The 15,902-nt window shown below is 63.6% G+C and overlaps 1 protein-coding gene across 6 annotated transcripts in view; it reads right to left on the bottom strand.

The window, feature by feature from the left end:
* ARHGEF10 (Rho guanine nucleotide exchange factor 10) overlaps positions 1–15,337 on the bottom strand; it is a 60,731-nt gene extending 45,394 nt beyond the window's left edge. Inside the window, exons 1-6 of one of the 6 annotated variants that reach the window (XM_036228972.1) lie at positions 15,268–15,308; positions 14,506–14,584; positions 13,858–13,971; positions 4,722–4,791; positions 1,575–1,709; positions 744–1,022 (exon numbers count right to left, since the gene is read on the bottom strand). In XM_036228972.1, coding sequence (XP_036084865.1) covers positions 744–1,022; positions 1,575–1,709; positions 4,722–4,761 — 454 coding nt within the window. In that variant the 5' untranslated portion in view covers positions 4,762–4,791; positions 13,858–13,971; positions 14,506–14,584; positions 15,268–15,308. The other 5 variants (XM_036228974.1, XM_036228973.1, XM_036228975.1 and 2 more) reach the window with 5 other exon arrangements.
* Between the last annotated feature and the right edge of the window lie 565 nt (positions 15,338–15,902).

Raw genomic sequence — 15,902 nt, 5'->3', positions numbered from 1 at the left:
TTCCTCGTTTCTTAAGTTTTCATGGGAAGTCACAACTGTGATTTACTTGAAACTGTGTCTAGGTAGCAACATCCAAAGATTTTCAAGGGAGAAATACATAAATTTGTGGTATTTGACAACCAAACGTCTACCTACACCCACACGCGCACACATGCACACGTACTCGCATGCACACACGTTTCCACGCACGCTCACACTCGTGCTCACAGGTGCAGTCTGACAGGTGTCCCCCAGCTCAGGACGAAGGCCTGGTGCCCAGCCAGTGACCGGCTGCGCACTGCCACCGAGGCAGAGCCGTCCACGAAAGGCCTGAGGAGGGAATCCCGTTTACGCTAAGCGACCATCCTGAGCTCTCGGGCCCTGCTGGACGGCTGACCCCACGGCCCGGGAACCTGGCTCCACGTGCTTAGTGCGGAGGCTTCGGCCGTGAGGATGGGCTCCCACGCACGGATGGGGCAGACCTCGTGACTTCAGGAACAAACGTCTGAGGGGACAGGGCTACGGGAGGGCGGGGAGGAGGAGGGGAAGACGGGTGGGGGGGGAGGGCGGGGAGGGGGAGGAGAAGGCGGGGAGAGGGGGGTGGGGAGGGCGGGGGGGGAGGGCGGGGAGGGGGAGAAGAAGGCGGGGAGAGGGGGGTGGGGAGGGCGGGGGGGGGGAGGGCGGGGAGGGGGAGGGGAGGGAAGGGAGGACGAGGGGATGGGCGGCTCTGAGCCTGGAGCCACCGTGGGGCGGGGGGCACCTACCCTCGCCATCCGGGGATGCGGGCCGCACGAGCACCGGGCTGGAATAGGCCGGCAAGAGCGCGGGCAGGCCGGAGGGCACAGCGTAGCCGCAGGGCACGGGCACCGAGTACCCGCTGGGCACGTGCGGGCCGGCGCTCTCCTCCGCCACGGCCTGCGGGCCCGGGTCCTCCTGGAAGGGCGCGATGTCGATGACAGAGTAGGGGCTGACCCTGGGCGGGCCCGCCGGGCCCGCTGGCTCCACGCTCTCGCCCACGTCTGCTCCCGCACCGTCTGCTCCTCCTGCGGGCGAGCACGCAGCAGCCGTCAGGGCGACGGGCCCCGGGGCTGGGGGAAGAAGGGAGCGCGGGCCGACCCCGCCCGGCCACAGCCAGGGCCTGGGGGCTGGGCCTGGGGGCCGGGGGTGCCCGTCGGGCAGGTGGGTGCGGCCCGCGGCCCCCAGCACGTTGTCCGAGGGGACAGGCACAGGCACACTGCGGGAGGCACGGTCACGAGCCAGGCCAGTGTCTGTCATGGACAAGGGCGCCAGCCTGGTCCGGCCAGCCCCTCCGGCCAGCGAGTGGGCGGCCAGCTGCACCACGGGGCGGTCACACTCGAGCGGCCACAGCGACTCGCCTCAGACCACGTCAGTGTCAAACTACTCTACGTCCTGGAGCGACACACGGACGAGGCCGTTTTTCCAAAACGTGAACAGAAAGTAAAGTGGAAAATGGTACAAGTGGAAGAAACGGCCAAATGCAGGTGCGGTTGCTCCGTCACGGGTCCCGCGGGAACGTCACGGCCCTCGCTCCCGGCCCCTCCCCGCGGTGCCCGTCCCCGGGCGCCGGGCCTTGCCTGGGCTGGTGCAGGTGGAGCGGCCGGCGGCGGCGGCTCCCTGGTCGGCTTCCGGGGCCGCATCGCCGCGGTCCAGGAGACGCTGGCCCCCGTCGTCCTCTCCTCCACCGAGGGCGCCACACGGCACGTCGTTCCCTACGGTGCAGGGTGACACACATCACGGGACACGCCACCGCCTCGTGAGGACGGCGGCCACTGTGCTCGAGGGACTCGGCTTCGCGGCCCCCGCGCTGGGCGCACAGCTCACGGCTGGAGGCGGAGGAGGAAGAAAACGGACCGCCACACGCCGACCTGGCGCCGGGACCACGAGCCGCGGGGAGGCCCGAGCCCGGCCGGGCCCCAGGCCTGCGGGCGTCACGTCACACCGCGTCCAGGCTGTGAGCGGCCAGCACCGCGCGTGGCAGCCCTGAGCAAGACTGCTCTCGTGGGAGGCGGGAGGGGGCGCGGGGACCCGCAGGCGCAAAGCCTTCACGGCACACGCGGGGCGACGTCTCGTGCAGATTGTGAGGGGAAAACGGGTCAGCTGGACTCACTTCAAAGGACACTGTACTGGCCGTCACCCTGAACCACTAGCGCGGGGGTCCCCAAGCCCCGGGCCGCAGACGGGTGCCAGCTGCGGCTGCGACGTCACCAGCGGTGTGAGGGCCACTCCCCGCCCTGGCCGTGGCCACCACGGCGTCGGCATGGCTCCGCTGCGTGCCCCCGGGGTGGCGCGCCCCTGGAACGCAGCCCTGGGAGGCAACCGCCGTTCTGCCTCCCGCCCCACGGCAGGGCCCGGGAGCAGGCTGCGTCCCTGGGGCGACAGGACCTGGGGCCCAGCAGCACTGTCCCCACACGGCTCCCATGGGCACCTCAGTGAGACCGTGTCCTCACGGAAGTGTCAGCAATGCCAGCCTTACACACAGCGCCTACTCTGTCCCCGACGCCATCCTGCGTCCTAGGCCCGGCGACATCGGATGAGGTCACAACGTGGGCGTCTTTGAGAAGCCTGAGTTCAGCTCTGATGCCAGCCATGATGAGCTGAAACGTGTCCCCGCACAGGGGGACAGGAAGTGGAGGTCCATCCCCCCCACACCCCGCCTGTCCCAGCTGCCGCATCCACAAGGCTGACAGGGAGCCGGGAATCGGGTGGGGCTGGCTCAGGTCCCTCCCCTCCCAGTGGGAGAGCCGGTTGCAGGGCCCAGGGATGAGGGGACAGGGTGGGAGGCTGCCCACTCCAGGTCGCCCCTCCTCTGCCAACAGAAGCCCTCCGGGACTGCTCAAAACCCAGTGACCCATTTAAAGAGGACACAGAGGTGAGAAAAAATGTAAAAGAATACTCCTGTCAGGTTCAGAGATACAAGTTGCTCACTTTGCTCCTGAGGTTACAAAGCTGCGAGTGGTTACAAGCTGGTCCAGACACAATGTTTCTCTCACTGCAGGGGGGGGGGGGGGGCGCTGTTTGCTTAATTCTGCCCTTTGTTTAAATCAAAGCAGCAGCAGCAGCAGCAGCAGCGCCGTGGGACGCCGCAGGCTGCCCACCGCCCCAGTGACGAGGCGGAGCTCACGGCCAAGGCCTCGGCGCCGCCGCTCCTGCTCTGCGCTGAACTGCGACGTCCCCAGCACGATGCCACCGCCCCCAGGCCTCCTCCGGGGGGTCCGCACCCCTCCTGCCGTCCTCCGCCTGCGTCTGCACTCGCCGCCAGCCGCCGGCGCTTGGCCACCACGTGCCCGTGAATCGGTATCAACGCAGTACAAAGCCACACGCAGCACAAGGGTCACACGGACCCCGGGAATGGGGCTGAGGGCCCGGAGACGACCCCGCAGACGCGGCCCTCGGCAGGCGTCACGCGGAGGGCGGGCGTCACACCGCGTGCCCCGAGCACACAGGCTGGCGTCACCCACTCCTGCCACATGGCACACCGGCCCCCCGCACGGCCTCGGACGCCAGCTCCCCATTGGCGGGCAGCGGTCTGGGGCACGGCGCTCTGGTTTGGGGGAGTCACTGCCCTGGCGAGGCCGCAGGTCACACAGCCCCCGCCATTTGAGAGGGACGCGGCGTGCTGAGCAGCAGAGTCTGTCGCTGTCTCAGCCTCGAGTGAAACAATCACGGCGGGATCGAGCCGAGGAGACCCCGACGCCCGCGCCTTGTGCACTGGCCAGAGCCGTGTGCGAACGTGCCCAGGCCCCCCCAGCCCCCCACTCCAAGCCCCCCGCGCCAGCCCCAGCATGTGGGCTCACAGGGAACAAAGGCACCAGGGGATGCGGAAAGCGGTGTTTGGCCACCGCGGCCACCAGGCCCAGCCAGGTCCCGCGGCTCCGGGAAACTGAACGCGGCCCCTGGTGTCTGCCTCGCACCGCAGACGCTGGTCCCCGACGGGGGGCCTCTCGCCGCGAGCCAGCGCCCCTGTCTCTGGGAGCCCCGCCCTCTCTTGCCGTCACCCCTGCGGTTCCTGCTCCCAGGGGGAGGCGGTGGTCTCTGTCCCCATTCACCTGAGGAGCGAACAGCCTGACCCTCCACCGGTTCCAAACCCGGGCCGACCGCGGAGACGCTGCACGGCCACCGCGTCTGCCCCTGGCCGCAGCGCGAAGGGCACGGGGGCGAGGCCAGAGCAGCACTGGGGAGCGGCAGAACGGGACAGGGCCCGAGGGTCCCCCGCAGGCCACACACGCCGAGACGGACGTGTCCGTGCACCGCGGTCCCGTCCCCAGCTTGGTGCCCGGCCGTCCTGCACGCGTGTGGCCCGGCCGACCCCTGGGGGACCGGAGACCCTGGGCTCTGAGGGCTGGGGGCTCCGCGTCCACTGGGGGTGCCTGTGGACATGCCCGGCCTCGGTCCCTCCAGCGAAGGGGACAGCAGGGGGAAAGGAACCGGGGGGCTCCGGCCTCTCGGCCCCCACAGGCCCGGCAGCTGGACACGGCCTGCGGGTGCTGGGCGAGCCCGGCTGAGGGCGGACGCGGAACATGCTGCTCGGAGAGGCCGCAGGGAGGAGCAGGGGCCACGGGGAGCCCAGCCCCGTCCGCACGGGGCAGCCACAGCCAGGACACCCCCGGGGAGGGCGCCGGAACTCCACCCCCAGGCCGCACCGCACCCCCCTGTGCAGCCCGCCCAGCGGTCAGGGGCTCCGGGGAGGGCCACCCCAGGGGAGCCGGCCCAGGAGCCCTTACCTTGTGCAGCAGGCATGGGAGGGTCCATGGGCGGCTCCATGCTGCAGGGCAGAGACCTCGGCCCAGGTCCCTGTGGAAGGAAGGGCGGGCGTCAGGGTCAGGGCACTCGGGACAGCCCTGCAGGAGGCTGGATGTCAGTCGCAGCGTCGCTGAAGACCTCGCCGCCTGGGGGGGCCCCGGACGGGGACCTCCCAGAAGGAGCCTGCAGCGAGAACGAAGTCCGTGTCCCCCCTCCCGGGCCTGGCTCTGCACCCCGGTCTGCGGCTGGCGCCCCCAACCCGACACCCCCACGTCTCCTCTGCTCCACGTCGGACCCCAGCTCAGGGGACGAATGCACACCGAGTCACACGGCTTTCCTGCTCTTCCTCGAGTTCGGGCTCCGCAGGAACACGGACCACCCGGGGCTGGACCGGGCTGACCTTCGCTCTGCAGCCACCACGGTCCCCGCTGCCCAGGACGGTGCGACGCCCGGGCCCTCGCTCCCCGGGGAGGCCGCCCGCTACCCGAGCCCGTGTGCCGGGGGGCTCGCCACCAACCTGCAGGGGGCCGCTGACCCGCCAATGCCCCGGAGGCCGCGTGGCAGAAGCAGCCTTCCGGGGACCCCACGGACACGTCAGGGAGGAGCTCGGCGGGACGGGCGGGAGGACGCGACAGCCCCGCCCCCGCCCACGGCCACGCCGCTGCGTTCCCACAGCGAGGACCACCCCGCCGCCAGCCCTCCTCACGAGGCCCTTTAACCTGCCAACAGAACGACCACGTGTCAGGCACTTACAGGGGACGCGGCCACGGCCTCTTCAAAACGAGGTGAGCTGGGAGGCCCCGCGGAGCCTGCCACGGGGACCGGGCAGCTGCGGGAGGCCCGCCTGCTCTCTCCGCTGCTCGCCACTCGCCTGGCCGGTCACCCAGTGCCCAGGGTCTCAGCCCCTGAGTTTCCTATTGATGTCACTTCACCCCCCCCCCACACACGCACATGCATGCACACACACACGCGCACATAGGCATACACACAGGCATACACGCACGCACACATAATACACATGCGCACACGCACACATGCGCACGCGTATGCACACATATGCCTGGCAGTGTGCCCCGAATGACACGGTGTCCGTCACACACGCGGTGCCTGTCACGCACGCGGTGCCCGTCCCCGACGAGCCTCAGAGCAGGAGCACCGTGAGAAAACGGGGCTGGAGTCTGACCCCTGCCTCCCTGGCAGGGGCGCCTGCTGTGCCCCTGGGTGCCAGGCCGAGCGGACAGACCGAGGGGCCGGCCCGGGCCGGCACTCAGCGGGAGTGCAACCAAGCGCGGCCAAGGAGAAAGAGGGCGCCGGGCAACGTGCAGCTGGTCAGTCAGGCCCGACGCGGCCGCTTCCCCCAGGGCACGGGGCCTTCTCCCTCTCTGCCGTCGAGGGCAGTCCGGCCCCACCGCCCCTGCCTCCCAGACACAATGCCAGGGCTGGAGCCGCCCACGCAGCCCACACTGTCTGGGGCTGCACCAAGGCCCACGGGAGGAGGGGGTGACCTGAGGGGGTGTCGGGGTCACTTCTTCCCCAAGGCCAGGGGAGGCTGAGACTTCCCGAGGAGGAAAGAGCACGAAGCTCACAGCAGAGCGCGGGGCCAAGGGGGTGCTGGCCGGGCTGCACGGGGCCGGGGGAGCATCAGGCCAGGCAGCACGGGGCTAGCGGGCGGCGGATGGAGACGCTGCCCGTCTGCGTGTGGACCTGCAGCCCTGGCCAGGACGGAGCCTCGTCCTTGGCTTCCAGGGGCCCCCAGAGGCATTTGATCGGCACAGTGACAGCACCGCGGCCACTGCCGCCAGCCGCCTTCCATGCCAGGCAACGTCGGGGGGCCATCCGGGGGGCCCCTGCCACTGACGCGCACGGCCTGCACCGCGGTCGGCCCCCTGCGGCTGCTACGGATGACCTGCCCTCCACCGGCCCCCGCCCTCTCACCCAGCACTCAACGGGGGGGCAGGGGTCCCTGGGGCCACCGAAGCTCACTGTGTCCCTCTGCTGGGGATGCCCGCTCCCACACACTGGGTTTCCGACCCGGGGCCTCGAGCCCACGTGGCACCTTCGTGAGAATCGGAAGAGGCCACGCCTGCTGTGTGTGCTCCCACGGTCACGGTCAAACATGAATCCGGACGCCTGTGCGCAGCCGCTGAGTGTACCAGCACCTGTGACACGGAGCCGGCCCCTGAGCCCCCGGGACTCACGGCGTCCGCAGCAAAACCCTTGCCGGCCGCACCGTCCATCCGAACGCGTCCTTCGCCTCCTGGTCCTCATCCGCCCCTAGAGACCACTGCACCCGCAGCCCGAAGGGACGAGCATGTTCTCCCGCGGGCCCGTGAGCGAAGGCGGAGCAGCCAGCCGCCCACCAAGGCAGGACGTCTCTACGGCAACGGCAGCCTCAGACAACACGTTAGACCCGTGGACTTGACAGACACGCACGAAGCATCCTGCCCCAAACAACAGAACACGCGACCTTCCCCACAGGGAGCACCGCGGGCCACGAAATAAGTCTCGACAAATCTGAGGAGCCTGAAACACCAAGCCCCTTTTCCGACCGCGAAGGTATCAGACCAGAAACCAAACGCAGGAAGGAAACAGGAAATATCAGAACTATGTGGGGATCGCACAGCACGCGGCTGAAAAACCAACGGGCCGATGAACAAATCCGAAGAGAAATTAAAAAATACCTGAGACAAATGGAAACACAAAATACCGCAACTCGAGGGACGCCGCGGAGGCAGGCCCAGGAGGGGAGTTCGCAGCGATAAACGTCGAGCCAAGAAACCTCTCAAATAAACCACCTAACTTCTCATCTTGAGGAGCTAGAGACGTAAACGAAGCCCACGACTGGTAGAAGGAAGCCAACAGCAATGATCGGGATGGAAACAAATGAAAAAGAGACTCAAAAGATAATAGAAAACACGAATGAATCTAAAAGCTGGATTTTGAAAAGAGAAAGAAAAATGACAAACCTTTAGCTAGACTCACCGAAAGAGAGAGAGAACTCAAAATCAGAAATGAAAGAGGAACCGTTACAGCTGGACCACAGAACACAGTGGGTTTCCAGCGACCCCACGGAAAATGGCATGCCACAACCCGGAGGAATATGTGGGTGACCTCCTAGAAACACACGGCCTCCCGAGGCCGAGTCATGAAGACCTAGGAAATCCGAACAGACCAATTATCAGGCGGAAGATTGATCAGCAATCGAAACCTCCCAACGAGGAAAAAACTCCAGGAGCAGACGTCATCACTGGTGACGCCTACCAAACGCCGCTCTCAAACTCATCCAAAAGCAGAAGGAGCGCGTCCAAAGCCGTGCGATGAAGCCAGCACCACCCCGAACCATAACCGGATGAAAACGGCACAAGAAAAGAAAATGGCAGGCCGGTCCCTGCGGAACGCGGATGCCAACGTCCTCGACAGGACCGCGGCAAACCAAACTCGACAGGACATTAAACGATCGCATGGTCACGCGTCATGGTCAGGCGGGTTTATCGTAGGGGTCCAAGGTCGGGTCAACATCCGTGAATCAATCAATGTGATGCACGATGTTAACAAGGTAAAGGATTAAAACCATGTGATCATTTCAAAACATGAAGAAAAAGCACCTGAGAAAAACTCAGCATCCATTCATGATAGAAACGCAGCCGAGCGGGAATGGGGGGAACACACCTCAACGTGATAAGGCCACACACGACAAACCCACGGCTAACATCATGCTCAATGGGGACAAGTGAGAAGCGCCTTCCTCGAGGTCAGGAGCCAGAGGAGGATGCCCGCGGCCAGCACTTGTATTCAGCAGGGTATTGGAAGTCCTGGCCGCAGCCGTGAGACCAGGAAGAGAAATGAAAGGCATCCGAGCTGGACAGGAAGAAGTGACGCCGTCATTACTCGCCGATGACGTGATTCTATGTCCAGGGGACCCTAAAGATTCCACCAGAAACTGTGGAACTGATCAATGAATTCAGCAAAGTTCTATGACACAAAGCCAATATACGAAAATCTGTTGCATTTCTATACACTAATAATGAACTATCAGAAAGATAAATTAAGTAAATGATCCCATGTACAACGACAACAAAAAGAAAAAATCTAGGAATAAGTTTACCCAAGGTGAAAGATCTGTATACTGAAAACTATAAGACACTGAAGAAAGAAATTGAAGAAGACGCAAATAAACCGAAAGATTGGAACGGTTACTTTTGTTAAAATATCTATACTCCCCAAGGCAATCTACAGATTCAGTGCGATCCCTGTCAAAATTCCGATGGCACTTTTCACAGAACTAGATCCAGCAATCCCGAAATGCATCTGGAGCCGCGGAAGACCCCGACCAGCCACGGCCACCTCAAGGAAGAAGAGCAACGCGGGACCCATCGCGCTACCCGGTATCAAGCCGCACACGGCTAAAGCGGCCCGAACGGCAGGGTGCCTCAGAAAAGACGCACGCGGGCCAAGGGGACGGAGCAGAGCGCCCAGAAATGAGCCCGCGCACATCCGGGCGGTCGATCCTGGCGGAGGAGGCAGGAATACGCGGCGGGTCAGGACGGTCTCGTCAGCAAGCGGCGCTGGGAAGACCGGACGGCGACATGCAAGGATGAAACTGCACCCCCACCCAGGGGCGCGCGTGAAAACCGACCCAAAACGGGCCGGAAGACTCCGATGCGAGGCCTGAACCCACGCACCTCCCGGGGAGAACACGGCGGTAAGCTCCGCGCCATCGGTCTCGGTGATGATCTTCTGGATCCGGCACCAAAGCAAAGGAAACAAAACCGAAAACGGACCGCGGGACCACATCGGACCCAAACGCTTCCGCACAGGAAGGAGACCGTCAGCACACGGACAGGCAGCCCGCTGGACGGGGGCGAGTACCTGCGCGTCGCATACCGGACAAGGCGCCAAATTCCAAACTACACGAAGAACTGATACAGATCAACAACAGCGGAGAACGATGCTATTTAAAGATGGGCAGAGGATCCGAACGGACGTCTTCCAAAGGCATACAGATGGCCGACATCCCATGAAAACATGCTCAGCGTCACTGAGCATCAGGGACACGCAGATCAAAACCGCGATGAGATGTCACCTCACGCCTGTCAGGATGGCATCAGAAAAGACAAAAAATAACAAATTTGGGGAGGGGGTGGAAATTTAAGTTGGTGCTGCTCGTATGGAAAACTGTCCGGAGTTTCCTCAAAAAACTGCACACAGGCCGCACACGGCCCAGCAGCCCGTCCTCCGGTGTGTGTCTGAACGAGCGAGAACGCTCCCCGGAGGAGATGCACGCGCCCTGGCCGCCGACAGTCGCCAGGACACGGAAACCACGGGAGTGTCCGTGGGGCGAGGTGGTGCACATGGACAATGGGCTGCCCCTCGGCCGCAGAAGAACGACAAGCTGCCCTCGGCGACAACGTGGACGGACCCGGAGGGCGTCACGCTGAGTGAAATGAGTCAGACAGGAAAAGACGAACGTCATATGATCTCCCTCACATGTGGAATCAGGAAAACCAAACACGGCCCACAGAGAACATGCGGGTGGGCGTCAGAGGCAGTGGCGGGGGGGGGGGGCGGGAATGCGTGCAGGGGTAAACGGTACAGACCCCCAGGTACAAGAGAAATACGTCCTGGGGTGTGATGGGCAGCGTAGGGACAGGGGGCCTCAAACTCCCCCCCAGACAGAACCCCGTCGCCAGCTCCAGCGTGCAAGGCCACCAGCGCCCTCTCAGGAACGGGCACCTGCTCCCGCCTGCCCAGGACAGAGGAAGAGCGAGTGCCCCTCTGTCCCCTTCCTCAGTCCCGGTCAGCAGGGCGCGCTAGCTCCTCCTCCAGAATCCGCCAGGAACGGCGTGACGAGCTGCCTCGCTCCCGCCGGGCCCCCTGCCCGGTCCACACCATCCCCTGCGCTAGGCCGAGCCACGGTAACGCCTCGTGCCGGCCTCTCTGCCTCTGCCCCCGCCCCGTAACCTGTGACCAGGACGGCCCGCTAAAACGGGATCAGGTCTGCTCACGGCCGTGCGCTGCGACGGCTCCTGCCCGTCTGCTGCCTCCCCGAGGTCACGTCCCACCGTGCCCGGCACGCACAGGGCTCCGCCACGGGGCTGCTCACCGCCCACGGGGCCTCGGCACGCACAGCTCCCTCCGCCCAGGACACCCTTACCATGCCTGTCGCTCCCCGTCCACATTTCCTCAGACACGACCTCCTCGTGGGCCCTCCCTGCCCGGCGACCCCGTCTCTGCTCCGCTCCGCCCTCCTGGGTTATCATCTCCCCGGACGCCGGACAGCGCTCGGCCTGCGAGGGCCCCTGCCCAGCCCCGGGCCACCGCGTGCCGGGCGCTCGGCGCCTGCGGGAGGCGCACTCAACGCCCGTCCAAGCAGCACGCCGCTCCTGGGTGTGCCGGAGCCGCACCGCGGGCCACATGGACACACGCCCCTCGTCAACAGGTTGCTCCTAGGTCACTTCTCTGTAAGTGGAAACTTGACTTTAAAAACGGATGAGAACGAAATGACATTAAACCCGTTTCCTCGGGGGAGAAGCTGAAGCCTGAAATGACGGCCTGGCCACTGTCAGTCACCTGGGGCCGGGGAGAGGTGCGTAGGGGACCAGGGACGCCGAGGCACAGACGGGGCCCGGAGGGGGGGGCCACAGCCGGGGCAGCCCCCGCCCTCCGCCGCTGCTCCCCAGGTGGCCGGGGGAAGTGCTCCCGCTGACTGAGCCCAGAACCCACGCAGGCGGCACTGCCTCCCACCGCCTCGCCGAGTCAGTGCTGGAGTCGCTTCCGCAGCAGGCAGGCTGGCCGGCCCCAGAGCTGGGAGGGACGGGGCACGCAGCCTCCCCACATGGAGCCGCCGCCCGCGGCAGCCTGGCCGCGACACCCCAGCTGCCTGAGCCGACTGCCCGGCCAGGCCCGGACCTGCCCGCACCGCGAGTGAAACGACATGCCGAACACACCGAGTTCCTCCCGTCCCGCCGGAGCTCGGCCCTCAGGGGCGAAGCGCTGGCCTGGGAACGCGGCCACTGTCTACTCCGGGATCCCTGGGTTGGGGGACACTGGCCCCCAAAAGGATCCTGGCCTGGCTGTTCCGCACGGCCCGAGCCTTCAGGCCACTCCACCCCGTGGGGCTGAAGTAGGACACAGCCGGGCCCCAGCAGTGACGTCCAGGCAGCTGAGCATGCTGGAACCTGCCTTCGCCCCTCCAAAGACCCAGCCTTCCAACCCCGGCTCGAAACCGTCACTCAAATCGGCAGCAGTACTGCGCTAGCATAAATGCTCCCATTTCAGTTCGCTTTTCTCGTGGTCCTTACAATCAGAAGCCAAGCTGAGGTCGCCACTCTATTTTCCACCAGAGAAATAAGGCGAATAATAGACTAAAACAGTGAGTGCTCACAGCGCCCTCCCTGCAGGTCAGCCCGGAACTGCCCACGCCGATGCGCGCACAGAGGTGCACACCCGGGTGCGTGTCTGACTTCGGCGTTCGAATGTCCTCATCACGATGACAACGACGTCCAAGCGTGAGCATCTGGTTCTCCGCGGCTGGACAATGTGCCTCAGAGCCGCCCCTACCTGCTCCCTGTGGGGTCCCAACCCTCTCCCCCAGCTGCGCCCTGCGGAGTCCCGACCCTCTCCCCAAGCTGCGCCCTGCGGGGTCTCGACCCTCTCCTCCAGCTGCGCCCTGCAGGGTCCCGACCCTCTCCCCCAGCTGCGCCCTGCGGGGTCCCAACCCTCTCCCCCAGCTGCACCCTGCAGGGTCCCGACCCTCTCCCCAAGCTGCGCCCTGCGGGGTCCCGACCCTCTCTCCCAGCTGCGCCCTGCGGGGTCCTGACCCTCTCCCCCAGCTGCACCCTGTGGGGTCCTGACCCTCTCCCCCAGCTGCGCCCTCCGGGGTCCTGATCCTCACCCCCACTCATCCACGCATCCAGGCGTTGCCTTTGTTTTCTTCATGAATTCCCCACTTCGAGAGCCCTAAGTGATTCGCTGAGCCCAGACTTTGGAGCCTAGAATTTGTTGCCAGGTAAACCAGCCCCCTTGCGGGAAGCTGGCTTAGCACAAGGCACCATGAACTTGGAGACAATTTAAAGTACGGCCTCTCCACTTCTCCCCGTGGCCGCGGCCATCACACGGCTGTCACAGCTTTGATACTACATTTCACTCCCAGTAGGATTAATGAACAACTCTAGTAAATCTCTTCTCGTATCACAAAATGGTTGATGGAAGACAAAAGCTTACAAAAATCTATTACTTTTTAAAAGTCTTGTAAACATTGCTTGATAAAAATGTGAAACGTCAACGCCCCGCGAGCAGCCCTTTCTGCGGGCAGGGAGGCGTCACTTCGATGAGGGAAGGAAGAACGGGAAATAGACTAGCATGCATGCCGGAGCCCAGCCAGTTCAAAATTTTGAAAACTCACAGACAAAAGCAGGTCAAGAAGTGAAAACAAGCGTCTAGGCCTGGTCACTTCGCAAAGGCTGAACCGGGGCTGGGGGTGGCGGGCGATGAGGCGAGGGACGGTGCGGCCGGGGGTGGGGAAGGGGCCCCTCGCCAGCTCCGCACCTGCGCCTTCCGCGTTCTCAGACAGGGCCCACTCGCGGCCGTCACCTGTCACGCGGGGTGCACGACCACCCCCTGGAGGCGGGCCTTCCCCTTCCCCACACCCTGCAGAACGCACCCGTGGCCTCATTTCTGGGACCTTGTCAGGTTTCCCCAGACCCAGAATTCCCCTCGTCCTCCCGAAATCACGCTTCCGGAAGGCGTAGCTGAGCGCCGCACTCCCGCCTCGCAGGTGTCTCACACCCACGATCCCGTCCTACTCCACTCCGCTCACCTTTCAACCCATGCGAACGACAAATAGCGCGTGAATTAGACATGTGCCAGCTCTGAAGATCTCGAGATCTTTCCGTTATTCCTTGTGCAATGAAAGAATAATGGATCACACAACGGGAGGTTCTAATTTTTTATGATAACGCTTTCGCAAAACTGTCACTCACAGAGAACAGCCAAAATCACGGCATATTTATTTTGCTCTAACTCACACGGCACCTTTTAGTTCAAAAAGCGTTTCAAACAGCTGCCTTCCAGCAATTTCCTGGGTAAACTCAAGTTCTGTGATCTGCCCTGACTCACCTGGGGTTAGGGGGCAGTTCCAGAACACAGCCCAGGGCTCCTGGCCGAGTCCCCAGCCACCAGAGGCTTCCGTCCAGAATTCCCAGAGTTTTCCTCTACTTCGCCATAAAAACACTGCAGAGAAAATATGCACATCAAAATATCAAGATGATGAAACTGGTAAAACTAGAAAGTCAACTTAAAAGCTCAACTTCGAAAAGGTGAAAAACTATTTTGAGTAACTGAATTTTACTTCTTCCCTAATTGTCTATAACTCCCTTGGAGACATGAATCAATTACAAAACAGCACCTGAGAACAATGACTTCTTACTGGCAAGGAATCAGGGACATCCGTGTCTGTGAGTCCTGCGACCCAACCGCAGATGCTGGTCATTAAGTCACATCCTGGGGCCAATAACTGCTGTTTGAGCTCAAGGGACAAATCATTTTTAAACTACACAAACAGTAAAAGTTATTTCCTGTAAGAGATGTTCAAAATATATTTTTAAGCAATAAATGGACAGTGAAATGTTATGTGCTGCAGTGTTCCACCTGGAAGGAAGTTAACTCCTGCACAAAATCCAAACTATTGACAGCGGCTTGACTTAGCAGCTCAGCCAGAGAAAACAATAAAAACCCTTTGCACTCCGAGTTAGTGAGAATTCTCACCTGTAGCAAAAGTTAGTAACCGAAACGTTATCACAGTGCACCAAATATGTCTCTTCCTTCCCGGAACGTTCGCACCCCACTAAAAGCAAAGACATTTACTCAGAACTCTGAGCCCGGCACTCAGGGTCCCACAGAAGAAGAAGTGTCTCCAGGTGTGTTGAAGCAAGGCCCCTGCTGGCCAGCGGCCACCCCGCACCCCTCCTTCAGTTTCTGCAGCAGAGGTAGACCCGGCACAGGAAAACACACCCAGGATTTTAGCTGTAGCCGTCTTTCTCCTACAGCCGGCCAAGACTTCTGCCTCTATAGGAGACTGTGAACCCCTGCACCTCACACAAACAACTCCGCGTGGGATTTCTGCGGTTCGGCTTTACTCCAGCCACCCGCCCCCCCCCCCCGGGTCCCTCCTGCACATTCCTACCTGTCCTCGCAGTTTCAGCCCCATCGCTGTTATCCCCAGGGGACAAGGGCACCCCGCTGAAAATGAGGGGCTGTTCTCAGGGCCTTCCCTGTCTGTGCCAGTGGGGACCGGGGCACCCCGCTAAACTGGGGGGCTGCACGCGCCCCCGTTACCTGCACTGCCTATGCCCGGAGGCCGGGGGAAGCTCGCTGAAGTGAGAAGCTGCCCGTGGACCCCATTACCTGCAACGTCTGTACCGGGGGAAGGGGGCACCCTGCTTCAGTTGGGGTGCTGCCCGGGACCCGCACTCACCCGACCTGGACCCCTGCTCTCCCGCCTTCGCCCCCCACCGGGCCCGCACTCACCCCGCCGGTAACCGAGCCGCGTCCCTCCGAGCGCCCCTCTCCCAACCCCGCGTCCGCCGCCCAAGGATGCGCTCCGGCCCCACCCACGGAGGGGCAGCCCCACCCCCACCCAGTGATTGGCCAGCCCGGCCCCTGGCAGGAACCCATTGGCTGCAGCGTCTGCCCGTTCCCGGCCGCGCCCCGCCCTCGCGCCCGCGCATTCCTGCGAGGCCACGTGGCCGCCCGCGGCGCCCCCCCCCCTCCTTAAGCCCAACGCCCCGCCCGGCCGCGCACGCGAGGGCAGGGGGCGCAGGCCGAGCGCAGGTCCCTTCCCCCCGAGCCTCGGGCTGCTCCGACAGGGGCAGGGGGCGCGGGACCCTCCACCCCCAGAGCGTCCGCCCCTTCCGTCCGCGAGGCGGCCTGGCCAGCGTGGCCTTCCCGGCTGGTCAGAAGGTCAGCTGCGCTCAGGCGCGCCAAGTCTTGGGCGTTTGGAATTGCACTGATTTCACACATTTCTGAGACAACTTTTAAAGTTTGCTTCTGACCGGAAGCGATCATATGCCCAGTGCCTGTCCAGGGAACACCAGTCCTGGAATCCCGCTGCTCGCAGCTTGGAAGAGCCGAAGGTGACGTAAGAGGCAGAGCTTCGCCTGGTT

This window comes from Rousettus aegyptiacus, unplaced genomic scaffold (assembly GCF_014176215.1).
Source record: "Rousettus aegyptiacus isolate mRouAeg1 unplaced genomic scaffold, mRouAeg1.p scaffold_m13_p_11, whole genome shotgun sequence".
NCBI classification, from domain to species: Eukaryota; Metazoa; Chordata; class Mammalia; order Chiroptera; family Pteropodidae; genus Rousettus; species Rousettus aegyptiacus.
Note: the sequence above shows the minus strand (reverse complement) of the source record. Positions and strands in the feature narration are given on the sequence as shown.